Source organism: Camelus ferus, chromosome 26, assembly GCF_009834535.1.
Source record: "Camelus ferus isolate YT-003-E chromosome 26, BCGSAC_Cfer_1.0, whole genome shotgun sequence".
Lineage (NCBI taxonomy): Eukaryota > Metazoa > Chordata > Mammalia > Artiodactyla > Camelidae > Camelus > Camelus ferus.
Genome location: NC_045721.1, coordinates 3,689,603 through 3,711,502, shown reverse-complemented (window position 1 = coordinate 3,711,502; position 21,900 = coordinate 3,689,603). Strand labels below are relative to the sequence as shown.

The window sequence follows — 21,900 nt, the reverse complement described above, 5'->3', positions numbered from 1 at the left end:
AGGAGGAAGTTCAGTTGGATTCAGTGAGAACTGGAGACTAGTGACAAGGAGCACACAGGAAGTGTGATGAGGGCAGGGCTGGATAAGAGGGAAAGAACAACCAAGTTCTGAGGGACGTCAGAGCTGTAGACATGATAGATCGGTGACTGGATGCATGCACTTGGGTTAGGCTTACCCATTTCTGACACAGTGGATAAGGACACCCTATACGAATGCTGTGCTGTACAGCAGGTGAGAACCAGGGTGGTCACGGAGTAGTGAAGTGGAGGGGAGTGAAGAATGTGTGTGGTTTTGAACGTGTGTATGTGGGACACCTGTTGGAAATGCACAGAAGTCTCTTGGAAGTTCTCTTCCTCTGTAGACAGAAAGAGACAAGATAATAGTACTATTTACTTCTCCTTATCTTACTGTTTTTTTCCTCTCTGTTTCCTTGTTCGTGATTTCCTTTCACTCATGCAAAACAGGGAGGCTGTAAACGAAATATACATAAAAACCAGTTTATAGCATTTCCTTTCAGTGTGACTATCATGAACGATTCAGGGAAAAATCAGAACAAACAAAAACTTAGGTTTCAAATTCTGTGGAGCACAGGCATAGACTGTGATAGTATGAACTGTCTTATTGTACTAATTAGTTGATACACCTGTAGTGTAGTAATGTTAAATAGCTTTTTCTAACAATTAAAACATAGCATTTCTATTTTACTATATTTCTTTTGTGACAGTGAGTGAACAATAATGTCAAAAGCCACAGTTTGGAGAAAATATACTACCAGGAAATTCACCATTAACTGACCTGGTTCAATAATGAAGAAAAATCTGCTCTTCTCTCCTTTCGTGATGCCTTAAAGCTTTCAATTTCAGAAACCAAAATAAACCCTGTGAGTGAAAGCACGCCGGCTTGCGTCTTGTTTCTTCTCCCACCATGATCATCTGGTAGGAAATCAGCAAGTTGGCCTCTTCTGAAGCCAGGAGGCTGTTACACCCCAAACTGAAAACATTCCACTCCTGCTGCTGCCTGCCCTCAGGTGCCCACGGCCCTGCTAATTGCTCCCATCTCAGAGAGGACGCCTTCAGTCTGCGCCTCTCCGATAGCTCGTGACCCTCGGGCCCTGTGCATCCCAAGCTTCGGAATGTGGAGAGGAGGTGCTGCTAGGTGAGGCTAGCCCAGAGCCCTGAGAGAGTCACTGCATCCGTTCTGTCCTCAAGGAGGTGCTCAGACTGAGCTCCTGGTCACAAATAACTGTTCTGTCTCCAGGTGATGCTTCCTTGGCCTCTTGGAAATTGACATGTGGAATATTTCTTTGTCCTTTGAAGGAAGTCGGACTCGCTGCTCCTTCTTCCCTGAAGCCGAGCTTTCCTGGGTGACATTTTCTTGCTTCAGTGCCCCCTCTCTTCATCTCCCTCTTACTGAGATGGGTGTCCTGCACACCTCAAAGCATTATTGGTGGATTAGGAACCATCATCTGATCTGGAGTCTAATCAGGACCCACAGAGTCTCCATCTATGTAAACAAAGATGCTCTTGCATCAGCAGTGGGAGTAGCTCATCACAAAGGCCAAGAGTACCCTCCTGCGAATGTTCAGTAACTGACGAGTGGATAAACAAATCGTGGGCTCTCCATGCAATGGGCTATTATCCAACCCCAGAGGGGAATGAAGCACTGACACTGCTGCAGCATGGATGAACCTTGAAAGCATTATGCTCCGTGAATAAGACCAGTCACAGAAGACATGTAGTGTGCATTTGTATGAAATATCCAGAACAGGGACATCTAGAGAGACTAGGGTTAGTGGCTGTTTAGTGCTGGGAGTGCAGGCGGGGATGAGAAGCCTGGGTGGAGTGTTGGAAAAGGTAAAGGGTGGAGGACATAGTTTTGAGATGAGAGAACTGAAATTGACTCTGGTAAGGGTTGCACGTGTTGGGAATATAGTGAAAGTCCTTCAGTTAATTGCTTTAAGTGGGTGCACTATGAGGTAAAAATAACACATTGGGGTGATTCTCCCGTAGCTTTCCCTCATCCTCATGGCCACTAACTAGTTTTAAGCCATTACGATCTCTGCCTTCTTTTAATGATGATTTTTCAGGACTAGCGTCCCAGGTGTACTACTACCCAGCAGGTGCCGACCAGAGCTTATTTTTGCACCTGTTGGATCTGTACCTCCTTGCTGTAGAGTGTCCTGGAATATGGGAAGGTCTGGGTGAGTGGTAGGTAGAAGTGGAGGTAGGCTTTAGGCACATGCAGTTTTAAGATTAACATCAGGGAAGTCAGACATTGGTGTGCTCTTTGCAGTGATGCCACTTTTCCTCTCAGTTTCTCCTGCTGCCCTTCCCATTTCTACACCTTCCTTTCTACGGCTCTAACAGTGACTTAACAAAACACACTTAGGTTTATTTTAAAAAACCTTTCCCTTTGCTCAGCAGATTATAGTCTTAACATTGAAGAATAGGCATATATTGACGAATAGTGTTTTTCACTGCCTTATCCGGGATCAAGTTCAATATTCTTTATTTTTCCTCATTTGCAAAGACTTTAAAAAACATGATGCCACTAATAGCACGAATTAAGTAGAAAATTTCTTGTAAAATAGTTAATATTTCCATTTTCCTCTTTTTCGCTCCACCAGAATAAATAAAATATGTCAGAAAACTAACATGGAGAAACTAAAGTACCAGGAACCTCACCCGGAAAGCAACGCTTACGTGGTGTGTCTCACTTCTGATGGTTTTGAACGATGTCAACTTAGTCACCACAACCCAGCTGTGCACAAAGACTTAACGCTTTTGTTTGCTGTTCTTTTCCCTGCCCTGAGCGCCCAGCAACTAAGGATCCCTGAGGGTGAGCCCCCACTGGCTGAAAGCAACCGCAGTCCTCACCCCAGGGCCCCGCGGCCGCGCTCCGCTCCCGAGGACTCCTGCCCGCGAGCCCCAGCGGCGCCCAACGGTCTCCAGCCTCAGCCGCTTCCGGGGCCCCGGCCCAGCCATGTTCCTGCTCCTGGCACTGCTTGCTGAGCTTGGAGGGCTGCACGCCCACCTGGGTGAGATCGCGGGAGCCTTGATTTCCTTCTCCCTTCTTTGGCCTCTAAGCAGGGCTGGGCTCTTACTGGCGAGCAATTTCTTCTAGCTCTGGGACCCCTCCCGCCCCTTTCTCGGATGGATTCTCTGCTGGTGTCTTCCTCCGTGTCTTTCCAGCCACCCCAGCCCCTCCCTGGCCCGGATCAGGGCAGGCAGGGAACAGAGCATGTTAGTCAGGGAACCCACTCTGCATCAAATGTCCAGCGTCTCAGCAGCGGGTCTTTCTGGGCGACCACCTCTGTGTCCCAAGGATTTAAGGGGTTCGATATTGCCCTCGATTTATTCGAGAACAGGCCCCAGCGTGGTTCCGGAAACGAACGGAATGGTCCTATAGAATTGCAGTGTCAAATTTTTGTTCCTTTGTTTGTATCTTAACCACTTTTAGTATGCCATTGAAAATCTATGGAAATCTGCGGACCAGGAAGTAGGGTGGACGCCCATAAATAAGTTTACTTACACTTTAAGACCCCATCCTGAACTCAAGCTTAAGAACCCGTGCTTGACTGAGTGGACTGTAGTTGCAAAGAAAACAAAACGAAAAATCCCATTTTCTTTCTATAGATGTGGAGAGACTATTCCTGTATGTCACTGTTCCACAGAAGATAAGGTCAAATGAGAGTGAAGATTCAGAGAAGCAGGTAAATCAACATTATTAGTTTAATAATTAAGTTTAAGACTATTTTTATTTACCTTTGTATTGAATTAGATCACACTGATCTGTAGTCACTTGCAAAGCAAAATATTTTCACTCCTAACTCCTGTGCCCTTCCCTTCGTCTCTCCTTCTCTTCTGACTTAATGCTCACAATTTTCAAGAATTAAACACTTTTTAGGAATCATACTGATAGACAGCAAATCAATATTAAATAAGCATAACAATGTCCTGCCATTTATAAAAAATACTGTTAATGGTCACTTCAAGTGACAAGGAAAATGTTCTTGAGCAATGTTTAGAGCAGCAAATTTTGACCCAGTAGCATCAGATTTAATAGAAGTAATGGCCAAAGAAAAAAGAAAAGGAAAAACAAAAATGTCACATTTGTCTGATTATGAGGAGTGTTTTTAATAAATAGATATTAACTGGAAAAAAGCTGTAAATGCATAGCTGCTATTAAAAATTGATGAAATTGAAGACACTCCATCTGAAATATTTTCTTGATTAAAATACTTCAAATTGGGATAATTATAATGTTTTATATTACAAACTAGAAGTCACAATACAGGGTTTAGATTTTCATGGGGTTAAAGTGTTGTGGTCAATATATGGACACTCTGAGAAAATGTTTTCAGGTTGAAGGAATAATTTTTGAAATGAGTAAATTAAGAAAAAGAATATTAACTCTATTTTGACATACAGTATCGGAACCTATCAATATTATGTTCTACTGAACAATTATAATAAAAATTAAATGTATGTGAAATTATACTTGAAAATCACAATAATTTCCTTTAGAAAAGTTATATTTTCATATACTACTCTAATTCTCACATTAACCCTCTAAAATATGATATATATACAAGAAAGAGAATTACAAATGTGAAGTTAAGGTAATCAAAGTTACAAGTTTCAGGACATGGAATCCAATCTTTCAATGATGACTCCACTTCCCTTATAAGTAAACTACCTTCTGTTGAAAAATTATTTACATAAAAGTTTATTGTGGTTTTTTTTTTTTTTTCTGATTTACTTCTGTTTGTATGTATCTTGCATGATCACTTTAAATTTTAAGTTGTTTACTTCGGCTTGCCTGTCACAAAGCCTGTAGCAACTTTGCAAGACGTGAAGTGTGCTGTACCCCTCCACATGCTTTGAAATTGGTATATATTTCATTACTGATAATTGTTGTGTTCACATTTTCTATTTCTTCCTGGCTCAGTCGTGGGAGATTGTACCTTTCTAACAATATGTCCATTTCTTCCAGGTTGTCCAATTTATTAGCGTATAGTTGTTCATAATGGTCTCTTATGACGGTATTTCTTGTGGTGTCAGTTGTAACTTCTCCTTTTTCATTTTTGATTTTATTGATTTGGGCCTTCTACCATTTTTTTCTTAATGAATCTGACAAGAAGTTTATCAATTTTGTTTATCTTTTCAAAGAACAAGCTTTCAGTTTCATTGATCTTTTGTTGTTTCTTTAGTCTCTACTTCATTTTTTTCTGCTCTAATCTTTGATTTCTTTCCTACTAACTATGGCGTTTTGTTTGTTCTCCTTTCTCAAGTTCCTTTAGGTGTAGGGTTAGGTTGTTTATTTGAGATTTTTCTTATTTCCTGGGGCAAGCTTGTATCTCTATAAACTTTGCTCTTAGAACTGCTTTTGCTGGGTCCCAGAGGTTTTGGATCGTTGTGTTTTCACTTACATTTGCCTCTAGGTATTTCCTGATTTCTTTTTTGATTTCCTCAGCAATCCATTGGTTATCTGATTGGCATATGATTTAACCTCCACGTTTGTTTTTTTTGCAATTTTATTCTTGTAGTTAATATCTAGTTTCATAGCACTGTGGTCGGAAAAGATGCTTGATATGATTTCAGTTTTCTTAAATTTACCAAGGCTTGATTGTGGCCCAGTGTGTGATCTGTTCTGGAGAATGTCCCATGTGCACTTGAAAAGAATGTGTCTTCTGCTGCTTTCACTTGGAATGCTCTTTATATATCAGTTAAGTCCATTTGCTCTAATGTGTTATTTAACGCCTGTGTTTTCTTATTGATTTTCAGTGTGGGTGGTTTGCCCATAGATGTAGATAGGGTGTTAAGCAGCCATGTCACACATGGACTCCTGATCCACAGAAGCTGCAGGACTGTAAATACGTATTGTTTTAAGCCACTATGTTTGCAATAATCTGTTATGCAGCAATTGAAAACTCTTACACTCATCCCCATAAAATTCTACTCTACATACAAATAACTTAATATTCCCTCCTTCTTGGTACAGCCTAGGAAGTTCATGGAGACAAGAAGCCAGGACAGTTGTAGTGCACACCTCATCTTTAGCTCTTCTCTCTGTGATCATAACCTAGTACTGCCTATTTTCTAGTCTCTAAAAGCATGTTTCATTCATTGTGTCTAGTTTTCTAGTTGTTTGCTGCCAAAGGGCACATGAGTCCCAGTTTTCCTGTTCTAGCAGGGATGGAACTGGTGTCACTGATCATCACTGCTTCTTGCATGTGGTCCTTCCTTCTCAGTTCACTTTTCTTCTTGCCAAAGTTCATCCTTTTATGATTCATTCATATTATATCTGTCAGTGTTAAACTCACTGCATTACTATATTAAGAGAAGTATCTTTAATTTGGCTGAATTTGTTGAAGATAATTTATGATTTTAGAATTCTTTCCTGTCACTTTGATGTGTGCTTGGCAGAAGGTGCCTATGTGACAAATAATGAGAAATCCGGCTCCCATCGTCCATCATCCATTTAATACTTTTTCTAAATCCTGGTATAGATGTATAGTAGTCTCAGAATTTTTAACCCATATCCTGGTGGGAAAAAAAAAACTTTACCAACTAGAATAGTGCTGTGTAGACTTTGTCTTCAGTCTTACACTTCTCCACTTATTTCCAAAATTACTTATGTCAGAACATTTGTCCCCTATGCTCTTCATTGATGGTGTATCATACATGTGTAATAAAGTTTGATTCTTTTGCCATAATCTGCCCTTCACTGTGGGATACTGACCCTCTAAAGGATTTTTAAAAATTGGCATACATTAAAGTTCAGTCATACACAGGTTTGTAGGTTTTTACAAATAAATGATTTTATATATCCAGCATTACAGAATCATGCAGAAGTTTCACTTCCCTAAAGAATCCCCTGTGCTTCAACCCTCCTACCCACTTTCTGTCCAGACCCTGGCAACCAATTTGTTTAGTCTGTAGGGTGTTGCCTTTTCTAGAATGTCATATAGTTGGAATCATATAGAACATAGCCTTTGCAGACTGGCTTCTTTCCTATTAGCAATACGAGTTTAAAATTTATCTATGTTGGTTTCATGTTTCGGTAATTCATGCTTTCTATTGTTTAATAGTATTCGATTGTATAGATGTAACATAGTTTGTTTATTTTCCTATTGAAGGACATCTTGGTTGTTTTAGTTTGTGGTAGTTATGAATAAAGCTGCTATTAACATTCTTATGTAGGTTTTTGTAGACATAAGTTTCAAATCAGTTGAATAAATACCCAAGAGAATGATTCTTGAATTGTAAGTTAAGATTATATTTAGCTTTATAAGAAATTGTCAAATTGTCTTCCAAAGTGGTTGTACATTTTGCTTTTCCACCCTCAGTGAATGAGAGTTCCTATTCATCCACATCCTCACCAGCATTTGGTTATGTGAGGTTTTAAAATTTTAGCCATTCCATTAGTTGTATATTAGTACCTTATGGAGGCTTTAATTTGCATTTCCCTAATAAAAATAATGTTGGGCATGTTTTCACATGTTTATTTTTCATCTGTATATCTTCTCTGGTAAGATGCCTGTTAGGATCTTTTACGCTGTTTTGGGGTTTTATAAGTTCTTTGTGTATTCTGGATACAAGTCTCTTATCAAATATGTAGCTTACAAATAGTTTTTCAGTCTACAGTTTTTTTTTTTTCATTGTCTTAACATTGTCTTTCTTAGAACGAAAGATTTTAAATTAAATAAAGTACAACTTGTTATTTTCTTTCCTGGATGGATTGTAATTTTTATGTCATATCCCAAAACTTACCACCAACACTAAGTCCCCATAGGTTTCCTCCTATGCTTTACTCTAGAAGTTTTATAGTTTTGCATATTACATTTAGGTCTATGCTGCTTTTTCAGTTATTTTTTGTAGAAGGTCTGAGGTCTGTGTTACCTCATCATTTTGCATATGGACAGCCAATTCCCAGCACCATCAGTGAAAATGACTATTATTTCTACATTGAAGTCTTTACACCTTTGAAAAAGAATCAGTTGATTATAATTTTGTTGGTCACTTTCTGGATTCTCTTTTCTGTTTCATTGGTTAGTGTGTCTATTTCTTTGCCAATGACATGCTGACTTGTTTACAGTAGGTTTATGGAAAATGTTGAAATTTGGTAATGTAATTACTTCAACTTTGTTCTCCCTTAGAATTTGGATGACTGACAATCCTAGATCTTTTACTTTTTTGTCAGTTTTTTTTGTTTTCAATTTTCTACATGACTCATGGTGAGAACATGAAATGGGACTGAAATCTCCATTTCTAGGCAATTTGTAAGTACTGTGTCTAAACTGTCGCTTCAACCTTGTTATCTTTATTTTTGCCTCCTGACATTCTTATTAGCTGATGTTGAAAGTTCTGGAAATAGCTTGTTTCTTATATATTCTTGCAGATCTTCCACCTTGAAAATCATTTTGTACTTAATCCCCAGAAACTTTCATAGCTTTAATGTTCAACCTCACTACTTCATGCTTCTGACATATCTAAGCTCTTATTCAGGATAATGATTTACTTAAAATCAACAATTACATTTTCATCTGTATTATCGATAATTGGTTTATTTAATACACATTATTCTTCCTTCAGTAAGAACTATCTGGTCTTCATGTGTTAGCAGCATAATGTAGTGTGGAAGCACATGACCTCTCTGTCAAGCTCTAACACTCCTTAGATACGTTATCTTGAGAGAATTACTTCATCTCTTTTTTCTCAAAATGAAAATTATGGTTGTTATGATGATAAAATTTTTTTTAAAATGTCAAGTGCTTAGGATAGGGCTAGGCATATAATAAGCACTTACTACCTCATGAAGTGTGAGACATTTTTAGAAAGATTATTCCATTACACCTAAATCTACTTGGTATAATACACACTCTCACTTCTCTAAGGATATTAAATGATTTTCAGGTCCTGTCTTACACAGTTTACAGTTTTCTCAGAAGGAAATTATTTTATTGGATTTCCTTCTGCCTCTGTTTTGCCCTTAGTCTGAGGTGATGCATGGACTGTGCTGGAGGACATTACAGTAATTGTATGGAACAACAGGGATATGGTTTGCTTCAGGTTCGGAGGCATCTGGTCGTTGGAGTCCGTCACAGGCACAAGCCACAAGCACCACTGCCCTCTCGCCAGCTCACAGACTTGGCTCCAGCTTAAAATCAGTGTTCTTCCTTGAAATTGGCTTGTCTGGAGGATAGACTGTGAATTAGCTAGGGATGGTACCTGACTTCCTTTGTGGAACTAGCCTGCTCCCTCACTCTGTAAGGATCCTGTGAGGCACCTCCTGTTCCTGGGCATCCTCACATGATGAGGACCGTGATAACTTAGTCAGTCCCTGGGGTATCTCAGCTGCAATTCCTGCAGCCCCCGGTTCCTTGCTAGCTTCATTCTCTCACGTCTTTTTTCCTCACAGTGTATATGTTAAGCCTTGCAAAGTGGCTCTAGTGTTTGTTAGCACGTATGTATGTATTTAGAAATGTTTTATTGTTTCATTATATTTGGTGTAGAATGTAAGCCTACAACCATCTCATTCACTGTGACTAAAGTGAATATATTTTTTTCTAAATATAAACAATTAAAATACAGAATTGATAAATGGTAAAATTATATTTTTAAAAATATAGTTTTAATCTATTTTCTTCAGAAGCCATCCCTACATTAAATGTATCACCCTCATCCTGAATTTATTAGAAACATTAAAAAATTTTACTATTTAGAACAATAAATTATGAAGAATATATTCCTTTTTTTTAATGGATCAGGTGAATCTTTTTTGACTTGAGTGCAAAATACTTTTACTTTATATATTTCTGATTTACTAAATCTTCTTTATTTATTTGCTTTATCTTAGGTGACTTACATCATTACAATCGATAAAAAACCATATACTCTGCATCTCAGAAAACAGTAAGAGATGATTTCCCCTTAAAGCTTAGAATTTACTTTTTAAATGTTTTTGTACAATATTTAAATTTGAGAGTGCAGTGAAATGTGGGTTGTTTAGTCAAATTTTCAGTTTAGGATTCATTAGGTCTTGAATATTAGATGTATGAGAACTTTGCAGTTTTATTTTCCAGCTTGCTATTTTCAGATTAAGAAATAAGCTTCATGTTTGAAGCTTATTCTTGAGATAAATCTTTGAGTATAAAACTATTGAACCCAAGAACTACAAGTTATATATCAAGTATATCCAGTGTGATATCAAACATATGTACACATTAGTTACTGGTAGACAATTCTACTAGTGGCATACTTTGTATGGAGGTGTTACATATGTATTTTATTTTTAACAACTTTATTTGGTACATTATATATATAATTATATATATAAATATATACAATATATATATATAACTCTCTCAAGTGTATAATTCAATACCTTTTAATAACTTTAATACTATATTACAATTATCTACCATAAATCAGTTTTATAACATTTCATTCCCCACATAAGGTCCATCATACTATTTTCACGTTTAATCCCTGTTACCATCACTGCTCCAAGGCTACAACCTGTCTAGTTTCTGTCTCTTAATTTGTGTTTTCTCAACATATTATATAAATAGAACCAAACAGCCTCATCTCTACCTACACCTTTGAAAATATGTATTTAAAACAACTGCATTTTGTACGCCTACATCTTTGTAATTGAACAAGACTGGAGAAAATTCTCTTCACTATTTATGACTATTTTTGTTGGCTTCGTGATTGTTAAATTCATATTGGTTTTTAATGTCTCTACCATTCCATGAAAATGTTTTTTGATAAGATCATCCATGGTCCTCATGTTTCTGAATGTCAGTTACTTTTCACTCTTCATTTTTCTTGATCAATTCACAGCATTTTGTATAGCCAAATAGTGTTTCCCCCATATAATAGTTTCTTCATTTGGCTTCCAGAATAGCACAGACTTCTGGCTTAACTCTTACCACTGTGCTCACTCTTTCTCAGATCCTGTTTTGCTTGTTTTCTAGATTCCTCTTCCTCTCTCCAATCTTAGAGGACTCTGTAGTATTAGTCTTAAATCTTGTTTTTTTTTTTTTTTTCCCCTAGCTGTACTCAATCACCTGGTTATTTTATCTACTCCTATGGCTTTAATACCATTTATGTACTGATTACTCTCAAACTTATATCTCTACTTTATTCCTCTCCAGTGAGCACCATATTCATTTGACTTATTTGATAACCAAGCATTTACTAGAACTCTCATATTTAATGTGTCTAAAATGTACTTCTGATCCTTTTCCAAAATTTGTCTTTCCCACAATTATTTCAGTAAATGGCACCTCTACTCTTTCAGTTTCTTGGAACAAAAATGGTAGGGTCATTCTTGACATTTTTTTTTTCTTTTGTTTTTTCCCCATATCCAGTGGATTATTAACTCACATGCAGTCTATCTTAAAAATGCATCCAGAATTTCACCACTGCCACAATCCTAGTTCAAGCTACCATCTTGTCTTGCCTGGATGACTGTTAAAGCCTGGATGATCTCTCTGCTTCTGCTCATTTATCCTACAGATGGTTCCCAGTACAGCATTCAGTCTGCTTCTATTAAAATGTGGGTCTGACCCTGTCATCTGTCTGCTCAAAATCTCCCAATGGCTTATCATCTCTGGGACACTGTCTCTTAACGACTGTCTCTTGTCTTCACTCCACACTCCATCCCGGCACATTGCCACTCGGAGGTCATTGTATAGACACAACATATTTCTGCCTCAGGGCATTTGCACTTTCTCCTTTCCCTGTCTGGAATAATATTTCCGTGCAGATCGATGGAGCTTGTTTTCAGGTCTTTAATAGTCGATTTCCATGCCATCCTATCTACATTGTGCAACCAGCCTCCCTCAGCCACAGGCCTTACTTATCATCATCTAAAGCATTAGCAGCGTGGGTCTCTCATCGTCATAAAGCCCAATGGGTCTGTCTTTTCTTTACTGCTGTAAAGACAGTTGGCACTCGGTAAATTCTGTTGAATGAAGACATATGCAGGCACACACAAATATCTGAACTGGAGGATTTAGAGTCTATTCCAGTGGCAAGAAAGCCAAAACTGTCTGATACATCAGTTCTATTAATTTACACTGTTATGGCACACTAAAATTACTCTAATTAAAGAATATTATTACATGAGTCCTATATATTTTACTTTCTTATTTTCATGTTTATATTCCTCATAAAATCATGACTCAAATCATTTTTTATTTTTGTTTTTCTTAGCTTATTCTTATCCCAGAACTTTTTGGTTTATACATATAACGAAACTGGATCTCTGTATTCTGAGTCTTCGTATTTTAAGGTAAGGCTCAGATGTCTTAGACATTTATTATCATGTTTATTGAAGTGGACGTAGTATTACCACTGGGATATGTGTGTTCTGTGCTGGTAGTTATATACAGCATTATTCCATATTCTATATATGATAGAGATGAAACCCAGACTGAGACAATACTCATGGGCACCTAGCTGGTACAAAGTAAAGAGAGTAGTCAGATACTTATTTTCCTTGAATCTTTGCATTAACAAATTTGTATGATACAGAACCTTATTATTTTCAACCATTTTAATGTTTTGAATATTCTGTAATGTTTGCCAATACATCTTTATGCATAAATAATTTACTGATTTGTCTTGGTCCTGCTTTCCAGATGCACTGCCATTACCAAGGATATGTTGCCAATTTTCCAAGTTCAGCTGTGACACTCAGCATCTGCTCTGGACTCAGGTAACAGCATCTTAGGGGATATTCATGCATGAAAACTTAGGAAGTGCTTTAAAATGGACTTAGTAGCTACAAGACACAGATATGGGATATTTATGTAGAATTCACATCTGAACGTTTTGGCCATGATGGCCTTACTTTTTTATATTAATACTAGTAAATGGACCCTACCGGTGCCCATTCAAGTGAAATCACTCCGGGGAATTCTGACTGGAGATATTTTCACGTTATTGAGCAGAAGGAGATAGATTCAGTTCAAAACAAAACAAAACCAAACAACCTCCCTCCCCCAAATTCCGTAAGAACATCTCCCTACACAGTATTATTGTATTATCTATCAGTGATCTCGGATAGTTATGGGAAGTGACGTTGGTTAGTTACTTAAATAAGCACATACTGTATGTTTAGGTCACGTAGTATCAGAGGTAAAGCGACTAGTGGAGAAGGTGCCGAAGGGGTAAAAGGGCAGCAATTAGTGATTTTCATCATGGACAGCGGCGGGAAGAAGGTGGCAAGTTTATGAGAGGAAGACAGGTCCAGAGCAGAGCCAAAAGACTCTGCCTAACTTCCTTTTGCTTTTGGTTGCCTGATTTCCAGAATTTACTCATGTCAACTCCAAAAACTGACATTCTCTGATTTTTCCCTTATTCCAACCTCTGTAAGAAGAGGGACTTTTTATTCTCAGAATTCTCAACAGATATCTTGGTTCCCAGCAAATACTTGGCCTTAATGAATACATCTTGAATGAGTGACTACTTCACAGAAAATACAAAATACTTTTCAGTATATTTAGCTCTTTAATCTGTGAATAAAACTAAAGCAAATGCGGTTACTCAGTTACTATTGGTAGGCTGGGGAAAAAAATGTAGGAAAAGAGACTGGGTTTAAAGCATGTTCCCTGGTTTGATTTCTCACTTCTCACAACATTTTAGATTATAGGTCTGATGGGATCATTTGCAAGATTTTTATATCACTGCCTTCTCAATGTTCAGGGGATTCCTTCAGTTTGAAAATATCACCTATGGAATTGAGCCACTGGAATCTTCAGCAAGATTTGAACACATAATTTATCAAGTGAAAAATGACAATCCAGATATGCCAATGTTAGCAGAAAATTACAGCAATATTTGGCAGAAAGACCAGCCCTATAAAATTCACTTAAGCTCACAGGTAACAGACAATATGATTTTATGACACACTATAAAATTACTTCTGTAGAGAACTGTGTTAATCATGAAAAGAAACTACTTACCTGTTGAGTAGAAATATAAAATTTGGCATATCTTTTTTTCTATACTGATAAATAAAACATCCATAGTCCATCTAAAATGTACAGAAAATATGCAACAATGTATTTCATGCTTATTGTTATATGATGTATTATGTAACAATTTTTATATTTAAGACCTCATGAAGGCCTTTTTGCCCTCTTTACATGTCACTCTCTGTGCTTAATATGTTTGAAACATGTTAACATTTGATAAACTTTGTTTTTCAGGAAAAAATGCTTTCAAAACTATTACCCCAGTATCTAGAAATGCACATTATAGTGGAAAAAGCTTTGGTAAGTCAAACTTTCCCCTTCTTCCCTTCCTCCCTCCCTCCTTCTCTCCTCTTTTTTAAACATAATGATAATTTTCCTTAATTTCAAAGATATAATGGAATTTTCTCATTATTTACAAATAAAAATATTTTATTTTAAGTGTCACTTAGACATGACTAGGATCCCAAACTAGCCTGGAATGCCCTGCACCACCCACTTACCTGCCCCTTTATCCCCAGGAATAATTGATAAATAAGATTGTGTATTAAATTGTACAATGTGAAGATGTGATATACACGTACATGGTGGATTGATTACTGAGGTCAAGATAATGAACACATTCATCCACCTCACATAGTTAACTCTTTTTCCTGTGCACACACGTGTGTGTGTGTGTTGAGAAGATCTACTCTCAGCAACTTCCAAGCGTACAATACCATATACTTAACTGTAGTCACCATGCTGCATATTAGACCCTCAGAATTTATTCTTGTAATTGAAAGCGTGTACCCTTTACCTACATTTGTCCATTTCCCTCTCTGGCAACCAAAATTATATTCTCCATTTCAGTGAAATTGTATTTTTTTTTTTTGGTGCTACATACAAGTAATACCATACAGTTTTGTCTTTTCTCTGGCTGGCTGATTTCACTTAGCATAATGCCCTCCAGGTTCATCATGTTGTTGTAAATGGGAGAATTTCCTTCTTTTTAATGACTGAATAATATTCCAGTGTGTGTGTGTGTGTGTGTGTGTGTGTGTGTGTGTGTGTGTACACATATACACCATAGTTTCTTTGTTTATTCATCTGCTGATGGACACTTAGGTTGTTTGCATATCTAGGCTACTGTGAAGTTTCGATAAACACAAGAATGCAGATATCTCTGAGATAATGATTTCATTTCCTTAGGATATATACCCAAGAGTGGGACTGTCAAATCATATGGTAGTTCCATTTTTAATTTGTTAAGGAACATACATATTATTTTCCATAGTGGCTCTATCAATTTATATTCATACAGTGTCCAGGGGTCCCTTTTCTCAACATCTTCAGCATTTGTTAGCTCTTGTCTTTTTGATGGTAAATATTCTAACACTTGTTGATATCACATGGATTTGATTTGCATTTCCCTGATGTTGAGTGATGTTAAATACCTTTTTGTGTACCTATTGGCCACTTGTATATCTTCTTAGGAAAGATGTTCTTTTGGTAGACATAGTGTCTTTTGATTATCTACCTAAGAGTGAAATTATGTGATTGGGTTAGTGTATGTTACTTTTAGAGGATATTGATAAATAGTTTTCGAAAGTGATTATAACAGTTTGTTCTTCCATAGGCAATGTATGAAAGATCCAAGGGCCCTGTATCTTCATAAACAATTGATTTTGATAGTCTTTAAATTTTGCCATTCTGGTGTATGAATAGTGAGATTATATAGTGGTTTTTATCAGCATTTACTTGATGATTAATGAGTTTGAACACATTTGATACTGTTGTTGACCACTAGGATTTCTCTTTATGACTAATTATATAAATGTTTCCCATTTTATTTTTTCTTATTGTTTATGGGAATTTTTATATACTATAAATATGAATTCTTTGTCAGATAGTTACATTGGGACTATCTTGTTTTTACACTCAATAGTGTCTTTTAATGGACATACATTATGAATGATGATGCATTTAATTTATGATTTTTCTTATTATTTTCTTTTCTTTTTAATATTTTTTTATTCCAGGAACATAAGTATTTTCACCTATTTTTTATTTTAGAATTTATTTTTCTTTACCTCTTCACATATAGTTTTATGATCTGTCTCTAACTGATGAAAATGAGCAATGTGAGGTAGAGGTTAAGGTTTATTTTTTCTGTTTTATTTTGCTCCAGCACCATTTATTAAAAAAAACCTGCCTAAGTCAGTTGTGTTGACAGTTTTCACCAAGCCATGTAATGGAATATATATGTTCTTGACTCTTATTTTCTACTGACCCATTTATGTTTTTTTGAATCAATACTACACTGTTATTGTAGCTTTATTGTTATTTAATCTCTTGTTTAAATTCTTTTATTATTCTTCATTATTGCTTTGATTATTCTGGGTCCTTTGCATTTAAACACACTTTAGAATTGCTCTACAAATTCCATACATACACACACAAACTGTGTTTTTGATTTGGGGATTGCACTGAATGCTTAGAACTCTTTGTGAAGAATTGTCATCTTAACAGTGTTAATCCATAATTGCACAAACACCTTTATATCTTTTGTTAGTTTCTTTCACCAGTGTTCTGTTGTGAGCTTGAGAAGATTTATTAGTTTTATTGTTTTGTATTAAGATCATCTAAACTAATTTTTTCTCCTTTAACATTTCAGTTTTTCTTGCTAGTTTATGGAGAAAACATTGATTTTTATGTATTCATCTTATCCTGTGATCTTGCCTAATTCACTTGTTCATTCTTAAGAGATTTTTTTGTAGATTCCTTTAAATATTCTATGTACACAATCATACCTGTGAATAATGACATTTTTAATTCCTCTTTTTAAATGTTTGATTTCCCTTCCTGCTTTTATTTCTTACTTTATTGTCTTAGCTTGACTCTAATACACATGAATTTATTATGTACATTTCTAACTTTTCCCCTAACTTCTAGAGCAGCCACTTTCTTTAAGTGTCATACTAGCTATAGTTTTTCATAGATTAGCTTCGTAATACTAAGAAAGTTCCCATAAAGTCTTAGTTTCCTGAGATTTCTTTTTAACCATAGACAGTTATTGAATTTTATCAAATGCTTTGTCTGCACCCATTGAGATAATCATATATTTTAAACCAACCTTGTGTTTCTAAAATATATCCAGCTAATTCATTATATTCACATGTCATGGATGATTTCTTTAACATTTTGTTTAGGATTTGGGGGTTTATATTCATGAAATAATGTTCCTTCTTTATAATGTTTTGTTTCGATGTGATATCAAGATTAGGCAGGCCTCAAACTGTGAGTGACTGAGTTTTACTCTTCTTATATTCTGCTCTAATTTTAAAAAATGTATTTACCAGTTTCAGAAGACAAATTCTTTCCTTTCTCCTTTCCTTTATGCTGTTTCATTTGTTTTTTTAATCAAACCTTTTTGAGTCATTCCACATAATTTTCACTTTACATCACTATGATTTCTGTCTTTTTTCCTATAGATTTATTTGAGGATTTGATTATTTTTAATGCTTCTTTCTGCTATATTATTAATGCTTATTTACTCTTTTCTTTAATTACTAAGCATGCAATGGGAAATACTGTCATTGATTTCCTCTGTTACAGAATACTTCTTCCTCAAGAAATCCCTTTACAATACGGAGGGATCTGTGAAGTTATTTTAGTACGTGTTTAGTTTCAAATGTTTCTGCTGGACAGTGTCTTTAAAATATATAACAATTGAGAATGTATTTTGAATGCCCAAGTTGATTTGTTCCCTTTGTTTTTTTGTTTTCATTTATTATAAATATTATCATCTTTATGTGAGTATGCTTTAAATTGTCTGACAAATCCTATGTTTTTCCTGGCTGGTATCATCAAGATGTATTCAGCATCCAAAAAAAAAAATTGTTATCATCCACATTTTTAAAGGAATTATTAAAAAAATTTATTTTTCAGTATGATTATATGGGATCAGAAATGATGGCCGTAACGCAGAAAATTATCCAGATTATTAGCCTTGTCAACACTGTAAGTTTTAAATTTTTTACATTTATAATTTTACAAAAAGTCATTGAAAAACTTTCCATTATATCATGACAAATTAATGACTTAAAGCCCTTTAATTGGTTTAATATCCAAAATAATCAAGTAACTTCTTTATTTTTTGTTTTTATGTTTTGATGTAATGAGTTATGTTATTTGAATAAATACATCATAAATCTTATTTTTAGATGTTTAGTCAGTTCACATTGACTGTGATACTGTCCTCCTTGGAGTTATGGTCAGATAAAAACCAAATTTCTACCAACGGGGATGCTGATGATTTATTACACAGATTTTTGACGTGGAAACGGGACTATCTTATCCTACGGCCCCATGACGTAGCATTCTTACTAATGTAAGCATAATGTTCTACAGTAATAAAGATATACATAAATAATTCCATTGATTTTATAATTTAATGCATTTACTGTGTTCTTCAACTTTCTGTAGTCCCCTCTGAAAATGTTAAATAAAGCATAACAGTTGCCATTGAGGTGATCATGTAGTTGGAAATATGATAAAAATAAAAACAACACGAATCACTTATGTAACAAAATACTTTGAAGTATAATTTATATGAAAAGATCTGTCTGTCATGAACTTTTGTGATATCAACTATACTACTGAATACATACAAGCCTTAGTTTATTAGGGATGTAAAATTGACACTAGTCAGTTAACATTATCTATGATGTGTTAATATATTTCATGTCGACTGTTTAACAAAGATTTGATTTTTTGCTAATATTTAATTTTTAAAAATTCTTATCTTTAAAACAAGCAAGATTTCTTTTCCACAAGTTAAAAACCCTCTTTGTTTTATCTCTTAGTGACCAGAACAGTGAATGCAGAATGAGAGACGCTAAGGAGAACTCGAGATAATATAATACCAAGTTTAGGAGTTAGGTTAGGAAAGATGGTTGGTAAATTATAGTTTTAAATGATTTGAGCACTTTGTATAATATATTAGATATTGTTCAGATTTTAAAAAACTGTATGAGAAAATTATTTTAAATTTTATGGAAGGGAAATTTAATATAATAAATAAGCAAGTAAATCATTCTGAATAACTAATAAAAAAGGCAATACTGTATGTTGTAGTTACAGGAAGCAGCCTAAATATGTGGGAGCAACTGTTCCTGGCACAATATGCAATGAAAGTTACGACGCAGATATTGCTATGGTATGGAAATGTGTACCTTTCTTCATATTACTATTTTATCTAAGCTTGATATTACATTTTATAAGTATTATTTTATGTACTTAAGTAAACTTGAGTTTTTCCTCTATATTTCTATTATTATTTTGTTGGGACAACATTATTTTTACTCTCATAAAGTTTATTTAATTATAGCTTTCAGACAGAAGGAAATAATATGAACAAACAGTAATGGACCCCTTCACCACCTAGGCATAATGGATACTAACTTTGCATCAGATTTAGAAAAGTTAAAGCCTGCTGTTATGTTTCCTTCAAATTCAAGAAATAACAAAAAGTCATGAATTCATGCGTGCCTTTTTTTGCATACTTCATACTATTGTTACAAATATATGTCTCCATTTTACCATTTCAAGTGGAATATAAGAATGTTAACACCATAGTTTATGTCCCAAATTATATATATGATCATAAAATAGAGAATTTTATGGTATAGTTTGCTTAAATGTTACTTTTAAATATGTTTAGAACTATATAGCACACTAAATTACAATTTTTGTCTTCAACCATGAAACATAACTTTATAAAAAGTCAAATGAAGTAGAATAGTCTATTATATCTTCCCATATGTATGTAACCTTTCTGTTCTTTCTTCATGATGTTACAAGTCTTCTTTTATTATCATTTTCATTCTTGTATGAAGAACTTTCTTTCGTCTTTGTTTTGAAGCAGGGTGACTGGCAACATGCTGTCATAATTTTCCTTCATTTTAGGATGTCTTTATTTTCATTCTTTAAGATAATTTTTTCTGGGTGAAAGTCATGGGGTGACATTTCTTTTCTTTCAGCACTTGAAAACTGTTGTGCTCAATGCTCTGTCCAACATTATTTCTGATGAGAAACCCCCTGTCATAGTAATCATTGCTCCTCTGTAAGCAACGTGCTGTTCTCCTTTTGCTGATTTCAAGACATTTAAAATTTTTCTCCAGCTATTTAACGATGATGTGCCCGGCCATGGATTACTCTGAGTTTATCCAGTTAGAAGTTTTGTGAATCTATTATATATGTTGATTTGTGTCTTTTGCCAAATTTGGGAGTTTTTCAGCTACTTGTTCTTTAAAAATTTTTCAGCTATGCACTTTTTCTCCTCTTCCGGGCCACTGATGACATTAATGCTAGGGTTTTTTGTTTTGTTTTGTTTTGTTTTGTTATTGTCCCATTGCTCCTAAATTTGTTAATTTTTTAAAAAACTATTTTCTCTGTTATTCAGATTGGGTAATTTATATCAATCAGTCTTTAAATGTTCCTAAATTTGTTAATTTTTTAAAAAACTATTTTCTCTGTTATTCAGATTGGGTAATTTATATCAATCAGTCTTTAAGTTCACTGATTCTCCCTTCTGACAGCTCCAATTTGCTACTAAGTTCATCTATTGAGGTTTATTTTTTTATTACTGTATTTTTCTGTTCTGAAATTTTCATTTTGTTCTTTTCATGTTATCTGTTTCTTTGATGAGAATTTTGTTTTCTAATTTGTCTCAAGAGTTTTTGTAGTAGCTAGTTGGAGCATATTTATGGTAGTCGCTTTAAAGTCCTGGTCAGGGAATGCGATGTATGAAATGTCTTGATTTTGCTGTCGATTGTCTTCTAATTGCAGTTGAGATATTCCTGGTTCTTGGTATGAGTAATTTTGGCCTGTGTAAAGGATATTTCTGAGAATTATGTCACAAGAAAGTGATTTCTCTTTAAATCTTCCATTTCTGTAGACAGTTTATTCTTGAAAACACACATTCTGGATCAGTTTTATGGGCCACTGTTGACACCTACACTGAGTTTTCATGGCCTTTTCAATGACAGTCTTTGATACCTTGGACAGTATTATGGTAACAGGGAGTCTGGATTCTGTGCTTTTCTCTGGTGACGGTTGATTTTTTGTTTGCTTGTTTTGTCATGCAGTGCTCTTGGTTAAATTCAGGACAGCAACGCTGGATCATGAACAGCAGCTCTGGTCTCAGCTGAGATCGTCAGTCTTTAGCTAAATTGTGTTGAGGCTGTTCCACATATGAGGGTTTCAGGAATTGGCAAGAACTGTGGGAGACAGAATTGGAGGATATTGTTTCTGAAGCTTTCTGCTTGTGAATTTAGCAGACATCATTTCCTCACATTCACATTTTATATTTGCCAGGCCAGAAACAGTAAAATCTTTTCCATCAGTGCCCTGAGAACCCACATGCCATGTCTATTACACCTGGTCCCAGTCTAATAGACACAAAAGCTGTCACTCTTTAGAGTTACTTTCCTTCGACCGTGGACTCCCAGCCGATGCTACAAGCTTCTGTTAATCCAAGGTGGGCTCCAACGTCTTCAGGACCTGAAGCATCTGTTAGATTCTGCCTATAGATTTTAATTCTCTATTGTAACTGTCCAATACTCATTTATTTTCTCCATCTTATTCCTTTATTCACACAAACACACACACACACACATACCACAGCTCTTTCTTCCCCCCAGCTTTATTGAGGCATAATTGACAAAATATGAGTATATTTAAAGTGTATAGTGTGATCATTTGATATGTTGATCATTTGATATATGTATAAATCATGAATGATTCCCCAACTTAAATGAATATATCCATCAACTCATGTAGTTACCATTTTATTTACAGAAATGCTTAACATCTACTCTCTATACGAATTTCAGGTGTATAATACAGTATTATTACCCATAGTCACC

At 35.3% G+C, this 21,900-nt stretch overlaps 2 protein-coding genes across 3 annotated transcripts in view; both read left to right on the top strand.

The window, feature by feature from the left end:
* The window catches only part of LOC102518756 (A disintegrin and metallopeptidase domain 3), a 59,049-nt gene extending 57,761 nt beyond the window's left edge, over positions 1-1,288 (top strand). Inside the window, exon 21 of the mRNA XM_032468689.1 lies at positions 725-1,288. The gene's annotated coding sequence lies outside the window, so the exon portion shown is untranslated. The remainder of the gene's footprint in view (positions 1-724) is intronic.
* A 1,362-nt stretch (positions 1,289-2,650) lies between these two features.
* ADAM18 (ADAM metallopeptidase domain 18) overlaps positions 2,651-21,900 on the top strand; it is a 50,920-nt gene continuing 31,670 nt past the window's right edge. Inside the window, exons 1-11 of one of the 2 annotated variants that reach the window (XM_032468690.1) lie at positions 2,651-2,705; positions 2,813-3,037; positions 3,636-3,712; positions 9,862-9,917; positions 12,228-12,306; positions 12,656-12,732; positions 13,722-13,899; positions 14,228-14,293; positions 17,921-17,992; positions 18,196-18,362; positions 19,109-19,190. In XM_032468690.1, the coding sequence (XP_032324581.1) occupies positions 2,983-3,037; positions 3,636-3,712; positions 9,862-9,917; positions 12,228-12,306; positions 12,656-12,732; positions 13,722-13,899; positions 14,228-14,293; positions 17,921-17,992; positions 18,196-18,362; positions 19,109-19,190 (909 nt within the window). In that variant the 5' untranslated portion in view covers positions 2,651-2,705; positions 2,813-2,982. Of the gene's footprint in view, positions 2,706-2,803; positions 3,038-3,635; positions 3,713-9,861; positions 9,918-12,227; positions 12,307-12,655; positions 12,733-13,721; positions 13,900-14,227; positions 14,294-17,920; positions 17,993-18,195; positions 18,363-19,108; positions 19,191-21,900 lie in introns of those variants that run through there. The other variant, XM_032468691.1, reaches the window with a different exon arrangement.